General features: G+C 43.3%; 1 protein-coding gene and 1 long non-coding RNA gene across 5 annotated transcripts in view; one reads left to right on the top strand and one right to left on the bottom strand.

Annotated features, from left to right (window-relative positions):
• Positions 1–1,580: 1,580 nt before the first annotated feature.
• LOC144262997 (uncharacterized) lies at positions 1,581–9,331 on the bottom strand. Its single transcript, XR_013345693.1, has 3 exons — positions 9,302–9,331; positions 3,496–3,587; positions 1,581–1,711 (listed from the first exon to the last, which is right to left on the bottom strand). It is a non-coding gene; the product is annotated as an uncharacterized LOC144262997 (long non-coding RNA).
• ANKRD10 (ankyrin repeat domain 10) overlaps positions 8,475–23,331 on the top strand; it is a 50,412-nt gene continuing 35,555 nt past the window's right edge. Inside the window, exons 1-2 of one of the 4 annotated variants that reach the window (XM_077813503.1) lie at positions 8,475–8,738; positions 16,520–16,672. In XM_077813503.1, coding sequence (XP_077669629.1) covers positions 8,538–8,738; positions 16,520–16,672 — 354 coding nt within the window. In that variant the 5' untranslated portion in view covers positions 8,475–8,537. Of the gene's footprint in view, positions 8,739–9,167; positions 9,201–9,516; positions 9,536–12,270; positions 13,747–16,519; positions 16,673–23,331 lie in introns of those variants that run through there. The other 3 variants (XM_077813531.1, XM_077813522.1, XM_077813513.1) reach the window with 3 other exon arrangements.

Below are 23,331 nucleotides of genomic sequence, written 5' to 3'. Positions count from 1 at the left end.
CTGCCAGTGTAGGCAAGCACAGTGCAGTTGCATTAGTGGAAAATTATAGGTCTCCTTTTTATACTGTGGTCAAGGCCTGACAATTTAGGCTAAAACCCAGGTGCCTCATTAGTTTATTAACTCCTCAGGGCAGGTATTGTCTCAGACTCTGTATGGTGGCCAGTACAATGTAGGTTTGTTCCTTATGGGAGACTATGGCAATACATAAAATAGCTAGGGTTGTTTCTCAGTGTGCTACAGTTGCCTCCCTGCTGGGGCTGCCACCGCCTAGGGAACGCCCCATGCTGCGATCCTGCTTTCCCCGTACCCCCCGCCCATTCCCATATCCCCTTCTCTTCCCCATCCCCTTGAGTGCTGAGCAATTCCTTAGCTGAAAGCCTTCCCCTGCACAACTGATTTAAGTGTCTTTCTGCAGCTGGGTGTGTCCCTATCTGTGTGTGTGCTAGAGGAGGCTTGAGGGCCTGGCAAGTGAGTCCAGAGTCGTGGAACAGGTGGGCTCAGTGGTACCCCAGTACGTCAGGTGGCACCCCGGAAGGGGGAGCAACCCATCACAGACATATTCCAGGAGGTTTCATTACATAACATAATAGCTAAGGCCTGGGCTATGTTGAAACTCATTTATTGTGGAGTAAGCAGTTTGTCCCCAGCGGAAAATAAGGACCAGCATGTGTGTCAGATTTTTCATGTGCATGCAGAGTTCATGCTCATGACATGAATAAACAATATGGAAAATTACCAGTTGTATTGTGAATCTTATTTTTAAAAGTGTGATAGGGTATAGGCTACTTCATTTTTAATGCTTGTTTAAATGTTTTGTGTGTGTTTAATTTTATTTAAAAATAACCAAAGGAAAACAGTATCATCATCATCATCATGTTCCTATTATGCCTCTGCCATTTAGGGCGAAGCTCCTCTACTCCTGTCTGTTTCTGACAAGTCTTTCAGTGGTTCCCCAGCTGTGCCCCAGGTTTTTCAGCTCGGCTTCCATAGCTCTTCGCCATGTTGTTTTCACTTGCCTTCAGGTGTCCATCTTATTGCTACTCTGGTGATGGAATCAGTTTCCATCCTAAGCACATGACCAATCCATCTCCAGTGGGGGAGGTTTAGATTGGATATTAGGAAAAACTTTTTCACTATGAGGGTGGTGAAACACTGGAATGTGTTACCTAGGGAGGTGGTAGAATCTCCTTCCTTAGAGGTTTTTAAGGTCAGGCTTGACAAAGCCCTGGCTGGGATGATTTAACTGGGAATTGGTCCTGCTTCGAGCAGGGGGTTGGACTAGATGACCTTCTGGGGTCCCTTCCAACCCTGATATTCTATGATTCTATGATTCATGCCTCCTGGCAATGATGGTGCTCAGATCCTCTTGGCTGCACTGTGTCCATAGATCTTGGTTTGAGATTGTTCTAGGCCAAAAGATCAACTGGGTAATGCGGCGTACAACATAAGACATGCCAAGAGGCATTAAATGGACACTCTTCTCATCCCTTGAAGACCTGGACTTCGCAGATGATGTAGCTCTCCTATCACATACCCAACACCATATACAAGAAAAAATAACTCGACTCCACCACAATAAGACAGATATCATGACCTTTAATATTGCCTCACCATCACCAGTACGGATAGAGGATTATGTTCTCACCAATGTAGAAACATTCACATACTTGGGCAGCACCATCAGCCAGAATGGTGGAACAAGCCAGGACATCTGGAAAAAAAAAAATCAATAAATCCAGGAACACCTTCAGGAGCTTAAATACCATCTGGAAATCATCAAAATACAACACCAAAGCAAAACTCAAGATTTATCAGAGCTGCGAAAATAGTATACCATCACCAAATGAGTGATACAGCCAAAAGGCATTCATTAGACTTTATAAATAAACACATTTTATTTCATTTAACTTATATAAGTTGGTTCTCCTGTAGTTGAATGCCTTTGCTCATGGTTTTTTTTCTTCTTAAACCTGTAATTTCTTGCTGTTTTCAGCAAATCTGGAGACTTTCTGACATTCATAAATGTCATCACAAGACATACTTCAGTGTACCTATACCTAGCTTTGCTTTCACAATACGTTCACTTAATCAGTTCCTTTCTTTCCTCCCAAGCTGAGTCACTAACCTGCATACTGCAAAAGGATTTTTATTTGAGACTGGAATTGAAAGCATGAAAGATACAAGTTTAAAAATGTGTGGTATTTTTTTGAAAACTTCCAGCATCTTTGATCAGCTTTTTGCTCCTTTGAAATTATTTTTCTAATTTGCTGTAAAATGCTGTACTCATCATATAGCTTATTAAAATCAATCTCAAGGTTAAGAACTTCAGCCCGCTTCTCAGTATCAAACCATTCCACTTCATTGTCCAGTAAGAGGACTGACACGTTTGGAAACAGATGTCTCCATCATACCATTTCTAACGATATGCACTGCATATTGACAATCCCTTATCTGCTTCCTCCTCAGATTTTCACCTGTTCTATAGAGATTGCGCAAAATAGCCTGCACTGATGGTCCTCTTTCCTTCTCTTTAGTTTAGAATGACAGTCTAATTCTATACAATTGGTATTGTTGCATTCTAGCTTTTTGAGTGCTTCAAAAATACTCCCATCAGGTTATGTAGGAAGTAAATTTAACAAAGAGAGATTCCTGATCATCCTCACTGAATGCTTCCCAAATAATCTTGGCATAATTTTCCCCCTCTGAAATAAATATGCTTTTAATACAGAGTGGATTGATTTTAAATCAAGGCAATTTAAATCAGCTATTTAAACCAACATATGGATTTAAAAGCCTTGGTTTAAATAATTGATTTTAATCAATATTTCTATTTTATTTCAGTTATTTTATAAAGAAAGGTGCATTCTCATTGGTTGATATAACTATTACGACATATTGATTTACAACTAAAAAGAACCTTTACACTAAATTTGGTGCATCTTTTTGCTACTGTGACATTACCTAGAGTACAATCTGGACTGTTGAACAGCTGTGTCCCCTCAGTACTCCAACCTGGGGAACCTTTTACACTGCTTTAGTGTGGGAGCAGCCACTCCTGACCTGTTCACTCAGAGCCTCCAGCATGTAAATTACTCCCAGCTATATCGTAAGAGTGATACAGTTAGCCATGCCTAAATTATATTACAGAGCAACATCATCAAATTCCAAGTCCTAGACTTGTCCCCAGAAATGTGTGTCTTGTATTGCCCAGTACCCTCATGGACAATACAAACTCATAGAAAGTCCGTTGTTTCATTAACAGAAAATGATATGCACAAATCTTGTTATCCCAAATGAAGTTTCCCAAACACTTCAGTCCAAACACACACTGGTGTAGGTAAAACAAGTTATTAACTACAGAAATTTAGATTTTAAGTGATTACAAGTAATGAGGCATAAAAGTAAGAATTGGTTACAAAGAAATAAAAGGTAAAACACAAACTAATGCCTAACTTAACAAACTAAGTGAATTTAAAGCAAAAGGATTTATCTTACCACATGCTTACAGCAGTCTAGTTGGATTCTTGTCAGCCAGGACCCCACCCCCAGTTCAATGATGCTTCCTTTTCTTTCAAGTGGTGTTGATGCTGTGAGTAGAGAAGAGGGGAGAGAGGTGATTTGGGGCTTCTGTTACTCATTTTTATCTTTTTCCTCTTCTTTGAGAATCATCTCCAGCTGGGGTTCAGGAGACAAAGTCTGGGGACAGGAATTTTCATGGATTCAGCATATTTATTTTTGATTTAAATATTTTAAGAAACTATAATAAATTTAGGCCTTAACAAATTTTGTATTAAATTCAGATTTCATTATAAACAGGCTTATTTTTAAAATAACAAGTAAATCCTATTTAAATAAAAAAAACCTGATTTAAAAAATAAATTCAAAAACATCCTGTATTTTTATCCACGCTGCTTTAATGCAGGCCAGTGTGGTAGGACTCATTCCATTGCAGGCAGAAGGACAGATACCTCATTGGCACATTATGAAGAAGTTTCTTATACGCATAAGAACTACCATATTGGGTCGGATCAATAGTCCATCTAGTCTAGTATCCTATCTCCCAGAGTGGCCAATACCAGAGATCCAGGGCAGGGCAGTTTTGTAGAGATCCACCCAGTCTTCCCCTCCTGGTGTCTGGCAATCTGAGGCTTAGGGTTGCCCAGAGCATGGGGTTGATCTCTAATCAGCTGGACTAATAGGCATTGATGGACCTATCCTCCATGAACTTATCTGGTTCTTTTTTAAACCCAGTTATGCTTTTGGCCTTCACAACATCCCATGGCAATGAGTTCCACAGGTTAATTGTGCATTTTGTTTGAAAAAGTAGTTCCTCTTGTTTATATTAAACCTGCTGCCTATTCATTTATTTAGGTGTCCTCTGGTTTTTGTGTTGTGGGAAAGGGTAAAAAACACTTGTTTCCCACACTAGTCAAGGTTTTATAGACCTCTATCATATACCCCCAATCATCTCCTTTCTAAGAACATCCCTAATCCTTTTTAGTCTGTCCTCTTATGGATGCCATTCCATAGCCTTGATCATCTTTGTTGCCTTTTTCTGAACCTTTTCCAATTCCAGTATATCCTTTTTGAGATAAGGCAGCCATAATTGGCACACCATGAACTTATATAGTTGGCATTATGATATTTTCTGTCTTATTTTCTATCCCTTTCATAATAGTTCCTAACATTGTTAGCCTTTTGGACCATTGAAGTATATTCACCTGACATTTTCAGAAAACTATCCACAATCACTCCAAGATCTCTTTCTTGAGTGGTAATTTAGAACCCATCATTATATACGTATAGTTGGGATTATTTTTTTCAACATTCATTACTTGGAAGTTATCAATGTTGAATTTCATCTGCCATTTTGTTGTCCAGTCACTCAATTTTTGTGAGATTCCTTTGTAACTCTTCATAGTGTGCTTTATACTTAATTATCTTGAATAATTTTGTATCATCTGAAAACTTTTCCACTTCATTGTTAACTCCCTTTTCCAGATCACAAATGAATATGTAGACTGCACATGTCCCAGAACAGATACTTAGGGGACTCCACTCCACTGTGAAAACTTACTATTTATTGCTACTCTTTCTGTCCTACCTTTTAACAAGTTATTGATCCATAAGAGGACCTTCCCTGTTGTCCCATAACTGCTTACTTAAAAGCCTGTGGTGAGGGAACTTGTCAAACGCTTTCTGAAAAAAAAAGCACACTATATTATTCCTGGGAGAATACTGTGCACGTGCATAATTAATGAGCTGTGCATATTTTTAATTTTTTGTAGGGAAAAAAGCTTCTGCCAAAATGTTGCTGCAGTTCCAGCTTTTGCTCACCAGAGGACGCTATGGTGCAAGAACAGCAGCCGCTCCCAACAGAAAATAACTTCTGCAGTTCTGCCTTTTGTCCACCAGAGAGCGTTGTAGAGATAGAACAAAGCAGCAGCTCCCAGCCAGCCAGGGAAGGAGCCTGCTTTCTTCACAACACCTGTAAGGCCAGGTCAGGAGAGAGGGGCTATGGGGAGAATGACAGGGTGGGGTGCTGGGGGAGAGGGGTCAGAAAGGGGAGGACAGACTGGAGAAGGGGCTGAATGGGAGTGGAGGCACAGAGCCACAGGCGGGAGGGAGGTGCAGGGCCACATGGTGATGGCAAAGGGGGTGCAGAGCTACATAGGGGAGTGGCTGGGTGGGGGCACAGAGACCATGGGGATGAGGAGGAGGTACAGAGCCATATGGGGAGGGGGATGTCTGAGTGGGGGTGCAGGACACATGGGGACAAGGGCAGATGTGCCTGACTGAATGGGAGAGGCTAGGGGTCAGCTAGGGTCTGCATGGGGGAAGCTCCCTAACAATCCTTCCCCACCCCCCTAAAATACCTGTTCCATACTTTTCCCACCCATACCCAACAACCCTCCAAGTTCACACCCAGACTCCTTCCCAGCAATTTACTTCCCTCTCCCTCAGCTCCTCCGTTACCCCTGACTCCCTCAAGCCTTTGCAGTGCTTCTGCAGGGTGTGGGAAATACGGTTCTATATTGTAGTTTAAATGAATTATTACTCAGAGTTCTGTTTTAATATGCCTAGTAAGGAATCTATTTGTCAAACATTTCCTGAATCTTTTTTGTTGTTTGTATTGTTACAGACATACTTGCAGACAGGTATTTTGAAACAAATGACCAAAAATAATTGAAACTGGTGTGATTATATTGTGTTATTTTGACAAATAAAATATGCAGAATTTTGCAGAATTTTAAAATATTGTGCACAGAATTTTTAGGCACAGAATTCCCCCAGGAGTAACTGTATCGACTGCATCACCCTTATTTATATGCTTGTTGACATACTCAAAGAATTTTAATAGATTGGTAAAGCACGATTTTCCCTCACAAAAGTCATGTTTTCCCAACAAATTGCGTTTATCTTTGTGTCTGATAATTCAGTTGCTTTGTTATAGTTTCTACCAATTTGACTGGTACTGACATTAGATGCACCAGCCTGTAATTGCCAGGATAGGCTGTGGAACCCTTTAAAAAAGTTAGCTTTCATGCCATTTTTAACAGTTATGAATCACATTGCACTTGCATCCAATCTGAACCATTCTGTCATTCATTTGTTTTAGTTTCTGGTAAACTGACTTGTTTTTTTCCAAAGTCAGAGACGTTACTAGCTACACAAGACCACACACTTTATATAAGGTCACTTTCTTCTATGTTTGAAATACCTACAACAATAGCATTACTTGTCTCCTCATTATCGTGGTAAAAATCAAGTAAGCCATTTTTAAATCCCTTCCATCTTTGAAAAATAACCAACAGAAATCAGGAAACATTTATTTCCCCTATTGGAGGGATCTGTTCTGACTGAGGAGAAAAATGTTCTAATTTGAGATCATTAACTAAAAATTGCTTCAATTTCAGTGCCACTTTTAGGAATTCTAGGTGCTTTTGTAGGTTCAGAAGACTTGGGTTGGTGGGTGTTTTGTTTTTTTGCACAATTTGTGAATCTGATAGACATTTTGGAAGCCATGTGTTGCACCAATCTTGATTAAAATAAATGATCAATCACGCCATGGTAAATTTCTTGTATTTTTTCTGCTGTCACTAGACTTTCCTGAAGTGTGTCCTCTTTGATTTTTTTTAAAAAAAAGAGTTCATTTCTGATTTTTCACAGCATCTTTGTGTTTTATACATTCCACATGAATGGCAAGAGCTCTTCTCTTTTCATATTTAATTGAAAATATTTGATGACACAAAATACATTAAGCCATGAATTCATCAGTTTTGCAAAGGCAATTTTTGTACCCAGGGTCCTTTAAACTGATGAGTGGTGTAAGTACAATAGTCCTTTTTCTTTTCACAATATCTTGGAACCAGGATGTTTTGAAGAGCTACAACCACCATATGATCCGTTTTGAAAAATGGATCTGTTCCTTTTGAAAGTGCAAAATTCTGTTCTTGCTCAGGATCCAGAATCATGTTTGGTTGCTGTGAGAGAGCATTGATTTTATGGTAGCTACATAATGTAAGTTGCAGCAGCAGTACAATTGGATGGAGGAGAGATGGCAAGTGTACATTTTCTCACCACTTCAGACACCAGCTGGACTATAAATAGCCTTGGCAGAATTCAATTTTTTTAATAATTTCAACCATTTATTTTTAAGCTTTTTTCTATTTAACAACGTAACTGTTCACAGCTGTGGGAAAGGGGAAGATCCGACAATGGAACTGATGGCAGTGGATACTGAGAGTCAAAAAGTTAGAACTTTATGACTCAAAAACACAAATTCTCAATATCACATCAATTGATACAAATTAAACAGCCTTAAAGCTAATTGTGATAAAGTCTCCAGCAGCATTTTTCTTACTGTGCCTAGCATAGATGCTGGAACTAGCGCTGCTCCTGCACCCTAGGGCTTGAAGTGGTTTCCATTATATACAGGATTTACAGTTCACTTCAGTAGCTCTTGGCACCCCCCTTGCCTAGATGTAAAGTTGCATTATGGACGGATATAGTTGATTTGGGTGACAAAAATCGACTCCCCAGGAACGCCTGACACTAAGGCGAGGCTGCCCATGATCAGTCTGAGGCACCGTTGCACGCCCGCCCTGGAGCGGCTCCTGTGACGCTTCTCTGGGCTGCTCGTTGCCGCCCCCAGCTTAGTCCCCTCGACTCCCTGAGCGGCTAGGCCCTGCGCGGCGCCGGGCGGGGTGGCCGGAGCGCGCGGGATCGGACTGTCGTCATCACAGGGCCAACGCTCCGATGCTGCGCGCGCTCCCTCCAGCTCCCGGTCAAGCTCGCGGCCAAAGCGGCACCAGCGGCGGGCGGCCTGCAGGCGGTGACAGGGGGAGGGGCCGCAGGAACACTCAGCGCGCGCGCGCGGCCCCCATCCAACCGCTCCCCTCCCCGCCGCCCCGCGCGCTGGCCGCTCCGCCCACGCCGCTCGGGGAGGAGCCACGCGCCCGCCCCACCTGGTTCTTTGTGCTCGGAGTCGGTCGGGACTCGGCAGCAGCCTCGAGCCTCCGTCGCCCCCTGTCACCATGTCGCTGGGAGTCGGCCCGGAGGCGGGATTCTCCAGCGAGGAGCTGCTGACCCTGCGCTTCCCCCTGCACCGCGCCTGCCGCGACGGGGACCTGCCCAGCCTGTGCGCGCTGCTGCAGGGCTCGCCCCGCTCCGACCTGGCCGTCGAGGACTCCTTCTACGGCTGGACGCCCATCCACTGGGCCGCGCACTTCGGCAAGGTGCGGCCCGGCCCGGGGAGGGGGCGCTGCCCCGCGGGACCCCAGGCTCGCACGGCGCCATCTTGCCGTGCTCGCTGCCGCGGGTGGACGGCCCGGGAACCGCCACCCGGCTCAGCGGGAGTCTCGGTGCCGTCCCCACCCCCCAGGGAGCGCAAGGGAGCGGGCTGTGGGGGGCGCTCCTGTCGGCCCCGCGCTGGGGGGGACGTGGGGCGGGTCGGGCTCTTGTGGGGGGCCTGTCCACGTCCTGGGAGAGAGCCGGGGCCGCCTCGGCATCGGGCCCGGAGGAGGGGCGGCGACTCGGGCCCCGGCAGCCGGCGCTTGCTGATGGGACGAGGAAGCGCCGCAGCTCATCGGGCCCGGTGCCCCGAATGAGCCCGGCCGGCCCCATGGGCGCTCGCCGCCCCCTCCCCGGCGCTTTATTGACAGGGACAGATCGGTGGCCCCTGGCCAAGCTTTCGAAAGGTGCCGGGGTCACTGGCAGCGGCTGCGGGAGCCAATGGGGAGGAGGAGGGGGCAGGTGCTCCTCCCCCAGCGCGCGGGGGCGGGGCGGGGTATTGAGTTACCTGAGGACCCACATTTTCGTCCCCCCCCCCCCCCCCCCGGTCTAGTAACGGTCCTTCTTGCGCGCGCAGGCTCCACCTGGAGACTTGGCTCTGTTTTGGTGCCCGTGTTGTGACGACCGGTGTGTGCGTTGGGAAGGAGGCGATCGCTGGGCGGAGCGCGGCCCAGGGGCCCTGCGTGTGAGCGGCAAGGGGGGATCTGTGCCCTGGCGGCTCCCTCGCTGCCGTGCCTGGGAGGTGAAAGGACGCGCTGGGTCGCGCCACAGCCCTTGTGTCGGGTCTGGGTCCCCGGAGACAGTTGTGTATTATAACTGCGGGCAGGACGTGGCCCTGTGTGAAGGAAGTGTGGTGGCCCCCAAACATCTGAACGTTAACTCCCTTATTTTCCCCAGTCCCTGAAAATGGTTCTTTCCCCTCGTCTTTTGTGACTTTTCTGTCTGTAAGCCTTATTCCGGCTCTTTCCTTTCTTGTATTATGGGGGGCAGGGCAGCCGTTTGTGCCTTTAACCATTGCTTTTTATATCAGGCTTTATAAGGTTCTTAAAGGAACGTGTAGAGGAACCAGTCAGGCCTTCAAGCCGTGGCCAGACGTCTGTCTTTAATGAAAATACTAAAGGGAATGCAGAAGATTTGTTTGTATACAGTTTTGCATACAGATAGGATACATGAAAACATAGCTAATATTTTAGTGCTCTTAGATTGCTGCACTTTTGGCAGTGTGGCAAGTCAGAGCAATTAGCTCAATTAAAAGAGGCTAAGCCTTTGAGGAGAGAGCCAAGAGGGCAAGCCAACAAAGAGGATAAGCAGGACACGGTTAAATTAAGGCGCCTCAATTCAGTTCTCCAAGGTTGGGACAGAGCTGGTTCATTAAACCTCAGTGAATTCCTTTGCTGTAGCAGAGCCTTGCTGTATCTGGGTTTATGAAGAGTTTCTGTACACATTGATGTAGTATATTTCAATTACAAACCTTTTCTTATATTTGTGCTAGGGGAAAATACAATATTTTAAATAGACATTTATCAGGTAATTAGTTCCAGGTATTTTTGTACCAGATCACAAATTTGGGAACATCTTTTATTAGATAAACATAATTACAGCGTGTTGCTGAGAAATGAAAACAGCCACTTCCATTGAACTTATGCACACACTTTTTTTCCTGCTCTTGCGTTTTCTTGAGTGGAGCTTATTCTAGTTCAAAATTATCATAACTGGAGGTGAAATTAATTGTATTTCTAAACATATTGTGGATTTTAAAAACATTTGTTTATAAAAAAAATAAATTACTGGACCTGACTCTCCTCCCTATTCTAGCCCCTTTCTGCTGCTCTAGAAGAGCAAAGAGGCCATAAATGTGACAGATCTTCCCATCCCAGCTACCGATTCTCTTGGCATGGGTCAGTCACCTAGTGATGTGAATCCAGCTCCTAGGCTACCCTCATCCCCATGTAGGGGATGTAGCTGAAACATTATTGTGCTCTGGTCATCCCTGACCGGTGGAGTACTCCTTATGGGTGCCAAAGCCATCAGGCAAACCTTAGACCAGCATTCTTATGTATGTTGGGACTTGTGTAGAACAATTCCCAGGATTGTAGAGCCCCAGCTTGCTCCTTTGTAGACACCCACTCCCTCCTGCACCAAGCAGGTACTGGGTACAGAAGAGACTCTGCCTCACTATCTTCATAGATTATTTTTTTTAAAAAAAAAAGTAGATGTTTTGACTAATATCAGTAAACAAGAACTGTTATCTTGGTGACTGCCCCCACAAGGAAGCAAACTGAAATGGCTAGTTTTATTAGAAAGAGACTAAATTTTTTTGGAGGGTTGGGAAGGTAAGGAAGGGATGACCAGGATCAATATTTGTAAATGGAAAAGGGTAAAGGTAGTAGGAAGATAAATGCCGTATTCTAGTTTCTAAGAAAGTATTACAAATAGAGAACAGTTCTAAAACAAAAAACAGTAAGAAAATATATGATTAATTGTAATAGCAGGTAACTGTGCCCTGGTATTCATAAGGTCTGAGGGCTCATTTGCCAGTATGGACCTCCACTGGTAGGATTTGGTGTTGAAATATGTTCATGAATATAAACCAGAGTCAATCCCAAGCTGCTCCTTTTTACCTTAGATACCTCTGGAGCAGTCACTGTTTTCTGTGTATTCCCTGAAAACTGAGATATGCTTGTCTCCTGGGACACTAAGGGATTCCTGGAAAATCAGCTACATCCAAATTAGAAAAGGAGTACTTGTGGCACCTTAGAGACTAACAAATTTATTTGAGCATAAGCTTTCGTGAACTACAGCTCACTTCATCGAATGCATCCGATGAAGTGAGCTGTAGCTCACGAAAGCTTATGCTCAAATAAATTTTGAGTCGCTAAAGTGCCACAAGTACTCCTTTTCTTTTTGCAAATACAGACTAACACGGCTGCTACTCTAAAATGCATCCAAATTAGTTAGTATTCAAGAAAATATTGTCTAGTTCATTTATATAGTGCCTTGAATTATGCTGGGTGTTGTACAGAGCTGTAAGATAGGTCAGTATATAAAAGAATATATGATCTAAATAGCCAGCATCCAGACAAGGGAATTGAGGGCAGGAATACAGCACCAAGATAGTGGTGGGTTTTTGTTTTGTTTTGTTTTTTTTAAAATGCTTTCCTTCTACATTTATGTGGTGGTTTTGTTTTTTTGGGTTTTTTTTAAATCCTTGACTAATTGGCCATATTTTTTCCATGACCATATCAGCTTGCCTCTTACTTTTTTAATACTTGATTGTTTTGTGATCCTTGACTGTTGTTGTTGTTGGACTATTTTACTTTTCATATATATAATGTAAGGTAAGTAAATTCTATTCCTCTTTGGGCTGCAACTTAAAAAAAAAATACGTAATCCAGTATCCCCCTTCCCCATCTTGTAAGTGTAAATCCCTGGAATCCTCCCCATCTTCCTCTGATTAACCCTGATTCCCAATCCCCATTGTAGCTATATCATGAACTTGAAAAATATTCTTTTTTTTTTTTTTTATTAAAGAAACCAAAAAGGTGATGACCAAAACCAGTGCTCAGTGTTCGAGTCCATGGGACAAGAATAAGGGATTCTGGCCTCTTCCTGACTAGCAGCTACTTCCATTTTCTGATGGAGTTGGGACTCCGAGAAGCAGGTCTCTCAGTCCATGAGGCAGAAGGCCACATGTTCTGACTTTCAATGAAGTGCAGCAACTCATCCTCTCTATTATTAGATTTCTTAAAATTAGAGAAGAAGTTTAAAAAAAAAAAAAAACATTTTAAAAATAACCTTGTTGAGTTACAGGCTTTGAAACCATGTTAGTGTGGGTTACAAATCAACCTTAAATGCTAGAAGAAGGGCACTGGTTCTGCAGTTGCATTGCTTTTCTCTGGAGTTGACAGACTATGACCTACGTGTAGCTCACAGTAAGTGGTCATTAAGGTTTCCCTGCCTCTCTTCAGGCCAGTAATCTGGATTTATATGATAAAAAAAGAAAAATCCTTTGCTCTTGGCAGAGTGAAAGATTAGCACTTTCACTGGAACCTTTAGATAGCTTAGTCTTTATGTTGCAAAATCTCCTACAATTGCTAATGCTGGTTCAATTTCGCCTTTGTTTGTAACGTTGGTGGATGGGCCGCTGGCTGTAACTGATGTCTTAAACAAATTATTTACCCCTGCTTGATTATGGTAACCCATCAACAACATTGGGGGCCTTGGTGTGTAAACACCAGTGGAGGCTAACCAGTGTTGGTAATGGTGGTCAAATTTTGCAGAGTTCACACCACTACTACAACTGTATCTCTATTACAGCATCTTTAAGTTCGTTACCCCTTGATATAACTCTTAATTATTACTGCAGTTGTTTTAGCATCTATTTATTTCTTTTCAAAGAATACCTTCTCCCATGTTGAATGTTAGGGTTTGTGGGAGCTAGGCTCATTAGCACTATACTTCTTTGCTCACCCCAAGATACTTTTATTCGTTGATTCCAAGGCCAGAAGGAACCATTGTGATCTTCTAGCCTGACCTCCCATAAAACATAGGTCATAGAACTTCCCCAAATAATTCCTAGAGCATATGTTTTAGAAAAACATCCATTCTTGATTTAAAAATTTATCAGTGATGGAGAATCCACCACAACCCTTGGTAAATTGTTCTAATGATTAATTACCCTCACTTAAAAATGTATATGTTATTTCCACTATGAATTTGTTTAGCTTCAACTTCCAGCCATTGGATCGTGTTATACCCTTTTCTGCTAGAGTGAGAGTCCATTATTAAATATTTGCTCCTCATGTAGATACTTATAGACTATAATCAGTTTTCCCCTAAACCTTCTCCTTGTTAAGCTAAATGGATTGAGCTGTTTGAGGCTGTCATTATAAGGCATGTTTTCTAATCCTTAATCATTCTCATGGCTCTTCTCTGAACCCTCTCTGTTGCATGGTGAGTTACTATATTTCCTTTATACCCAATCTTAAATCCACTGAGAGTTTTTAATGCATTTTATTTCCTGTATGCTGTTTATACATCCTGTTTTCTCAGCAGAGAAGTACAGTTAGTAATCAAAGTTCTCTTAAAACTAAATCTATAAATTCGTAAATTACAGATTGAATTTTAACTTTTTTATTAAACTGGTAGGGACAGTCGCTAATGCCACAACACATTTGCCCAATTACAGTTGAAGTTTAGAAAATATATGTAGTGATCATGTATTTGTTAAAATTTTCAAACCAAAATGCCTGATTTTAGTCATTTGACTTGAAAACTTTGATCTACATGCTCTTTACTCTTTAGAGTAAAATTAAGCATATTACAGTGATGCCTAGTATAAAACAAATGTATGTTTGTACATAAACTAACTTCCTAACGATTCCTGTTCCTGAAGGCCAAAAGTTGGTGCTATTGTGTGACACAATTTTCCAACCACTTTTCTCTAAGCCATTACCTTTGCAATTCTGCTACCCCCTACTAATCTGACGTCTTTTCAAAGCATTCTCATAATTATTTTAATGTTGAAATATTAAAAATTTCAGCATAGTATGATATGAGATTGAATGTCAGAATGCAGTAACTCCTCACTTAATGTTGTAGTTATGTTCCTGAAAAATGGAACTTTATGCGAAACCATGTTAAGCGAATCCAGTTTCCCCATAAAAATTAATGTAAAGGGGGGGGGGGTGGTTTAAGTTCCAGTGAAATTTTTTTCGCCAGACAAAAGACATTATATACATGTACAGTATAAGTTTTAAACACAGTTTAATATTGTACACAGCAATGAATGATTGTGAAGCTTGGTTGAAGTGGTGGAGTAAGAGGGTGGAATATTTCCCCGGGAATGCCTTGCTGCTAAACGATGAACTAGCACTCGGTTGAGCCCTCAAGGGTTAATACACTGCTGTTAATGTAGTCTCACACTCTACAAGCGTGGACTGAGGCAGGAGGGAGGAAACACGATAGATGTAGGGCAGTAGCTGCAAACCCTTCCCTGCAAAAACTGAACATGATGATGAGCCCATGCTATCCAGCTGGAGCATACCGATCCCTCCTCCTGACAGCATATGCACGGCTGTAAAGGTGCTGACTTTCCAAAGTGCTGGGGGGTGCGTGCATGAGTGAGCGAGAGAGAGAGGTGCATTGCCCCTTTAAGTACTCTGATCCCACTTCAAGTATGTTGCTCTTTTAAGCAGATCAAACAGGAAGCAACCGCTTCCAGCAAGCTCCCTTCCTTCTGTCCCTGAGCCCTGTCCCCCTCCTCTGCTTGGTAGAGAGGGGTATGGGGGGGGAGGAAGAAGCAGGGGGACATCCTGATATCAGCACCCCTGTCCCCCACCACCCTCTGGGCAGAGGGCAGGATCCAAGGCAGAGGGAAGGATCAGCATGGCAGTGGGGGGAGGGCCACCTGAACTGCTGCTGGGCAGTTGCCAAGCCACATACCTTACAGGGAATTTAGGGGAGCTGATGGGGGGGCTGCTGGCCCCCCCGGTTCTAATCCCCACAAGGAGGGGCTGTTCTTTCAGAGAATCCTGCAAGCAGTGGACAAAGCAGGCAGCTGCCAAACTTTGTTATAAGGGAGCATTGCGCAACTTTAAACGAGCTTGTTCCCTAATAGATCAGCAATGTGACAACGTTAAGTGAAGAGTTACTATAAAGAGAAACTGCCAAAGTGATCATATTTGAAAAGACAACCAAAAAACCCAAACAGATCCTTTTGCCATGTTACCACTGAATGCACTACAGAAATTTTAAATGGAAAGAATTGTAATGCACATACTCTTCAGCGTTTTTGTGTTACTTTTGTCATTGAGCTCAGCAAGGGCACTGAAAAGTTAATAAGCATTTTACTTTCTTTTTAGAGTTTGGGTTTCCAAAGCTTCAGGGAAATATTAAAGTAGAATTTTTAGTTGTAATTCTTTATTGCATACTCTTCATGCTCCCTTCCTTTTAAACTTTCCTGAGAACATTTAAGTTCACGGTAGGTTTTAGTTTATTGAATAAACAAAGTTCTAGCAAATGCTACTTGACCGTGTCTGTTTAAAGTCGCATTCACAACTTTCCAGATCAGAAACTTAACACCTTTTCTGACAGAAGCAAACATTATATAAATCCCTACTATAATCATCTCTAAAGTATCAGTTTTTTCCTTATCAAATTAATGGTGTTGGGTTTGTTAAAGATTTTTTGGCAAGAATTAAATTTCTCTTGGCTACTTCTTTAGTGACTGAGCCCTGGTCTACACTGAGGGAAGAGGGGGGGAATCGATCTAAGTTATGCAACTTCAGCTATGTGACTAATGTAGCTGAAGTCGATGTACTTAGATCGACTTACCATGGTGTCTTCACCATGGTGAGTCGACTGCTGATGCTCCCCCATTGACTCCGCCTGCGCCTCTCGCGATGGTGGAGTACAGGAGTCAACGGGGGAGCGCTCAGGTTTGATTTATCACATCTAGACTAGATACGATAAATCAATCCCCACTGGGTCGATCACTGCCTGCTGATCCAGCGGGTAGTATAGACATACCCTGAGAAACCTGGAAGAGGTGGTGAAGGCCCAGTTTATTATTTTGTTAGTCATGTTGTTCAGCCTGCTTCCACTAATGGTCAATTTAAACTGATATTGTTCCACTTTCGCCTTTAATTTAATCAGTGATCTGTAAAGTATCAGGGTATATTTGATGGGTAATATTTCTGAATTATTTTCCCCTTGTCTATTTAAGCTGGAGTGTCTAATGCAATTAGTGAGAGCTGGCGCTACTGTAAATGCCTGCACAACACGTTTTGCCCAAACACCAGCCCATATTGCTGCTTTTGGAGGACATCCTCAGTGCCTGATCTGGTTGGTTCAAGCAGGGGCCAACATAAACAAGCAGGTATGGATTAATGTTGGGTTTGATATTTGTTTAGTTTTTTAAAAAATACTCACGTAGGTCTGGATCCACAAAGGGACTTGTGCTGAGTGTTGCAGTGCCTAACTTCTAGGCACCTAAAAAGTCATAGGAACAGTGTTGCAATCCACAAAGCCTGAGTTAGGTGCCCAAACCTGGTACACGATGAATGGGGAGAGGATAGGCATCTTAGAATGTGATTCCCAAAAGCTAGCTGGCTAGGCGAGGAGCAACCTAAACTAGCCAGTGGCAGATGTGGATGGGAGAGGTTTCTTAAGCTCTACCCTTTTAATGGAGATAGTAACCTACATCCAGGCTGCAGAGAGGTGCCTAGCTCTGCTAGGAACCCACCATGGGAGGGTGGAGAGAGAGACTCTAAAGCCTCATGGTTAGTGCATCACTTAGGTGGGAGATCCAGGTTCCAGCCCCACTGCTCCAGTGACTCAGCCAAAGCTTCAACAGCAGAGATTGAAGTAGTCTCACATTGTAATATCCCATAGCTCTGGAGTTAAACACGCTGCTTAGGAGTAGGAGATGCCTATTCAAATCCTTTCTCCCCATTATGCAGAGTGGGGAATTGAACTTGGTTCTCTCACATCCCATGCTGAGTGCTCCAATCATTGGGCTGAATGTTATAACGTGAGTGGATTGAATGATACCACACACCTACTGGATTGGGCACCGAACACAAAATAGGCATTCACTTGTCTTTCCTCTTGCCAGTTTGTGGATTGCTCTTGGGCTTAGGTGGGAGTGAGGTAGCAGTGCACTTTCCCATGGGCAGAATCATATGCATCTAGGAAATATTTATGCTGAAAACTTAGGCACTGAGTGAGTTCAGGTGCCTACAGGATTGAGCAGCTGCTGAGCAGGAGTTTTATGGGTTGCAATGAGGCCTGAAAACGGGACTGAAGAATCTAAGTACCTTTGTGGCTCTGGGCCATAGTCCTTAATGAAGGATAGTTCGGAAAAAGTTTTAATTATTTGTATCTCATGCATTAACTGTAGAAAGCATAAGTGTCTTATAAAATGAGATTTATAAAGAAATTATAATGACAGTTTTAGTAAATGTGTTTTAACTCAACTGAAGATTTGAATAACCCATTTTTCTGCTCCAAGATTTGAGCTGTGGCTGCTGTTTTCAGTAAAACTGTCTTTATCAAGTTGCTGTGGTATTAGCAGCATGACCACAATTCTGTTGTTACAATGCATCTCTTAAACAGATAAGAATGTAAAAAATACAACTGTGAGTCAAGCCACCATATCTAATTAAATAATGGAAACCACTAGTCAATGCAACATGATTCAATCAAAATTCTAACTGGTATTAATAGGAGCTGACTGAGATTATTTTAGGATGTACTTGTTTTCATAATATTTCTCTTCTGAGGCTAAAGGTCTTATAAAATTCAACAAGTGACTTCTTTAAACTGTTTTTAAAAGACACACATTTTTCAGCATCATCATATCAGTGGTTGAATAGATTTTATCTGAGCTACTTAATCTTCATTACTGTATTGTGAGGCCGGACTAAGATTTATTTGTGGGTGGAGGATGGATTAGTATAATAGGCAATGAAATTGTGTGGGTGACTTTTGTACTCTGGAACTTTCTTAACAGTAATAGAGACAAGCAGTAATAATTACAGATTTGTACTGTTGTGACTTTGCAAAAAATGTGGTTATTAATGCACAGCAAGCATGACCATAAATCCCTTCAGTGCTGAACAATGTGCCATATATATTCTAGCACAGTGGTTCTCAAATTGTGGGTCAGGACCCCAAAGTGGATCACAACTCTATTTTAATGGGGTTGCCAGGGCTGGCTTAGACTTGCTGGGGCCCAAGGCTGAAGCCCAACCCCCACCACCTGAAGCCTAAGGGTTTCAGCCCTGCGTGTTGGGACTCAGACTACAGCTCCCAGGGTCAGTGGGGCTCGGGTGTGCTCAGGCTTCAGTCCCCACTCCTGGGGTCATGGTGCAGTGAAGTTTGAAAATCCCTGTTCTAGCAGCAGTGAAAACATTTATTATAATGCTGTGGAGTGGCAATTAATATAAACAGATATATAGATTTAAAAAAAGAAATCTACAGTGGTGGATCAGAAATTTTACAGTTGCCTAGGTAATACTTCACTATAAAATAAATAAATAAAGGGGTTACTTTCACTCTGTTTATGCTGTATAATATTTACTATGAAACAAATAGGATGTGCAATATTGTCAAGTTAACTCCGCTGTAGTAACGTTAACTTCTAATGTAATTTTTTTAAAAGAAAAAGTTGCACAGTTAAAATACAACTTTCATTTTTAGATTTTATGTGACAATTTTAATATCCAAATGGTCTCGATTGTTAAGATGAATGGGATAGGAGAGCATTTACTGAGGTCACATTTTACTGTGTCTTAATAGAGGCTTGCATGAGGGAAAGAGGTTAGATTTTGCCTTGAGGAAGGACTGTGCTATGATTGTTTCAATGAGACATGAACAACTTCCCACACAAAAGTTACCCCATCATCAACCTCTGGAGCTGTTGTTCAGAAAGGTGCATTTTTGTTGCCACAAAAGGGGCTTAATTAGGATCTGCTATAACTGAGCATCCTCAAACTAAGAACTGAATTTCCAGATTTATAGCTTTATTATCCAGCTAGCTTCTTTGCTTGTCTCAGTATAGTGTGATGAGCCTTCCCTTGTAGTAACAACCGATTCATAGAAAGGGTCTGGATGAGAAGTGCTTTTCTTGCTGTACTCTGTGCAGCCTGTTGGCCACTGGAAAAGAGAGATTGGTTCTTCCTGTTGACCCATTCTATCTGGTAATCTATCCAGAGTATTGTACCTAATAAAAAGAGTAATTTTGGAGGTAGGGAGAATTCATTAATTTTCCCATAAATTTGATCTCAGATGTCCTTCCGAAAGAATAAAATTTACTTGCTAGTTTTCAAAATTCAGGTTTTGTTTTTTTTTTTTAAATTCAGGAATGGGGAATAACTTTTTTCAATGGTAAGTGGGTTGTGTTTTCCAGTCTGATGTAAATATCAACATACTTGAGTTTTTTCCTCATAATCTAACAAAACAAACCAATCATCTTCTAGTTAAAAATAATTGTAAATAATTTCATTGCTCCGGAAGAGTGTTTCAAAAGTACGCCTCTACCCCGATATAATGCGACCTGATATAACGTGGGTTCGCATACAACGTGGTAAAAGCTCTGACACGCCGCTCTGAGCAGCGTGTTAAGCAGGCCGTGGCCGAGGGGTTGGATAAGGGGCAGAGGGTCTCGGGGGCGGTCAGGGGCTCTTCCTCCCCTCCCCCGCACAGGGTCTGGGAGGCAGAAGCTTCGGGGGGGGGCACTTTTGGGGGCCCCGCAGTCCCAGAGTGGCCTGGGGAATTAGCGGGGGGCCGGGAGCAGCCCACTTCGCTGCCCCAGCCCTGTTGCTCAGGGGAGGGGGCTTGGAGGAAGGGATCCTGCCCCACATTCACCGGCAGTGGCGGAAGCGGAGCAGCCCGGCCCCAGCCCGCTCCACTCCGCCAGCTCCCAGCTGTGGTGCTCTGCTTCCCGCTGCAGGTGAGTGCAGGACCTTTCGCCAACCCCCCTGAGCGACACGACTGGGGCCGGGGCAAGGAAAGCGGAGGCGGCTAGGGTCGCATCGCTCTGTTTTCCGCCACCGGTGAGTACGGGGGGCGTCCTTTCCCCAACCTCCCTGCACTCACTGGCGGTGGGAAGCGGAAGCTCCCCCTCCCGCCCCCATACTCACCTGCAGCGGGAAGTGGAGTGCCACGGCTGGGAGCTGGTGGAGTGGAGCAGGCTGGGGCCACGTTGCTCTGCTTCCTGCTGCTGCCGATGAGTGCCGGGCGGGGCATGTGGATAGGGGTCAGAGCAGTTGGGCGACAGGGAGCAGAGGGGGTTGGGTGGGGGGGGGCCTGGGGGTGATTAGGGACGGGGGTCTCTGGAGGGGGCGGTCAGGGAACGGGGGCAGAGCAAGTTGAATATTACGCAGTCCCACCTATAACACTTTGAGATTTTTTGTCTCCCGAAGACCATATTATATCAGGGTAGAGGTGTAGCAAGTGAATAGTAGTTATAATTTAAATTTTGCCACCTTAAGTACAGGATTTCCTATTAAACAAATGCTGTAAATAAGCACAATGATCATATTTTCTGTAGTTCCCTTAATCCACTAAATGTCTGTAATTAGAGCGGCATTACCACCCCACTCCATGGTCTCACGGGTGTTTGAGGGATTTTTTTCTGGGACAGCAGGGAAAAAAACTCCTTGAGCCATCTAAGGAGCACACCTCTGTCTAATCCTCTTAATAAGACATTCAGCCCTCTCGTGGTCTATAAGGGGACTCTGGGCTGAATGGTAGGTCATAAGGCAGTAGCAAAGCCTATTGGCTCCTGTGCACTTAAGGGTTTATAACAGTAGTTCTCAAACTTTTGTACTGGTGACCCCTTTCACACAGCAAGCCTCTGAGTGCAATCCCCTCTTATCTAAAAAAGTGTTTTTAATTTATTTAACACTACCATAAATGCTGGAGGCGAAGCGAGATTTGAACTGGAGGCTGACAGCTCGTGACCCCCCCCCCCCATGTAATAACCTCACGACCCCCTGAGGGGTCTCGACCCCTGGTTTGAGAATTCCTGGTTTATAAGCTTCTTACCAGCCCTGGGTGCTATTCTGCAGTGGAAGAAAAGCTCCCCACCTCCGCTTCTTGGGATGAGAGTTGGACCAGGTCTCTTGGGATTTGCTGTGGAAGTCATGTTAGTTATGTCTTAGAGAAAATTCCTTCCTTTTCATTTCTGCCAGATTTGCCTGACCAGGTCAGTGTGGAGTTTTTTGCCTTCCTCTCAGCAGCCCAGGGAGCTGGTGGGTTGGTTATGTTGTAAAATTCATTTTTGTTCCAGGTTGGCAGGTGCTTACTGCAGGTAAGCATGCAGTGGGGGGGCGTGTCTAGTTTCCTGATAAATCAGAATTGGAAGCAGATTAGGAGAAGGCGTCTCCTAAAGAAAATGGGAAATGAGATAGGAGCTCCTAATGATCAGTACAATGAGGCCCCCTTTTCCCTACTCCCTTGACCCTCAGATGAGAGAGGGCAATGAGTCTCGGCACCAGTGCTGGTTAATGATATTGGAGGCTGATGATAGCCCTCCAGTGGGTGTGGAACTGATTACACTAGGGTTGGTGGCCTGCACTGGACAAGTTATTGCTGGATAGTAGCCTAGCTCAACCACGTTCTTGGTGTCTTGTCTGTTTTTCTGCATTGTCTGGGACAATTGCTGTGTAGCAGATAGAACGGAGTTTTTATCGGTGTAACTGGCCAGCTTTCCTGCTTTTCTAATCAGTAACATATATTTTATTTCATTGGTTGTGAAAATAATGCAAAGCAGCAAGCTGAAAACATAAGCTGAAATCCTGTTCTGACCAATACCTCTGTCAGCTCTTGTTTTCTCCTTGATCTTTTGGCCACTCCTCCTGTCTCTGTCTGATGGGGACACAACTCACGGAGATAGGACATCTTTGTCTGTGCCCTTGCCCAAGACTGAGGGGGATGCAGGTTCCAGAGAAACTTTGTCCTTCAGCACCTCTTCTTTTAGAAGTTATAGGATTGTCTTCTCTTTGAAAAGGTCGGTGTGACACTATGCATATAACAGTAACCTTAACAAAAAGATTTACTTAAAATGGAGAATGGAATTAAAACAAACCATGCTTAATGTCAGCTGAGCACGGATATGACCCTTGTAAAATTATCCTTACCATGAAACAAACTATTGACAGACTCTAAATCAGGTATATAAAGCATACATTCCACTATCCGGAACTAACCTGCAAGCTGTCTTTGTGTGGCCCACAAGGCATAACCAGAATGTGCAGAATCTTGGTTTTCATTTTTTAAAAAATCTAGTTCTCACAGCTGCAGAGATAAGGTTCCAAACGTGAACAGAATGTAACCGATGCAGTGATGTCTGTCTTACTCTGCAGATACCCTGAATCAATGACTAAGAGCTGTGAACCCCCATATCCTTTATTAATTGCATTGGATCATCAATTCTAAAACCCAGTGATGATCCTTATTAGTTAAATAGTTAATTCTGGCATTTATCATCTTAACAGATAGAATGGTGGGTAGGAATGAAGCACCTGGGGTAGGAATTGGGAGTTGCTGCGGTGCAGGACATGCAGAGAGAACAAGAGACTTGCAAAGATTGGGAAAGGGAAAAAAAACACAGGGCAGGAATAGTGGTGGCTTTAAGGGAAGCATATTTTCTCACTGAGCGATGACTGCAACAGTACAGCACTGAAAAACCAACTGAACATTTACTTCAAGCCCACATTCTCCTTATGATCTCTGGGTACATTTACTGCTGTCAGTGGGAGATCCGTGGCACATTGTGGGAAGCATGTAGTTCTGAATTCATAGTGAGCCCATGGATCATAATCAGAATTCAGCCCTCTCCTACAAATGAAACTGACACCACTGCTGTAGATTGCCTGTCAAACCTGTAAAGGCTTTTTGGGCAGGGAGAGGAGGGAGAATTGCATGAAAGAGAATTTGTATTTTTGCTGGGCTGTTTATATAGCAACAATTACAAAGGGGCTCCAATCCTGATTTGGATCTCTGAGCACTACTGTAATACTAATGGATGAT

The sequence above is a fragment of the Eretmochelys imbricata genome, chromosome 1 (genome assembly GCF_965152235.1).
Source record: "Eretmochelys imbricata isolate rEreImb1 chromosome 1, rEreImb1.hap1, whole genome shotgun sequence".
Lineage (NCBI taxonomy): Eukaryota > Metazoa > Chordata > Testudines > Cheloniidae > Eretmochelys > Eretmochelys imbricata.
Note: the sequence above shows the minus strand (reverse complement) of the source record. Positions and strands in the feature narration are given on the sequence as shown.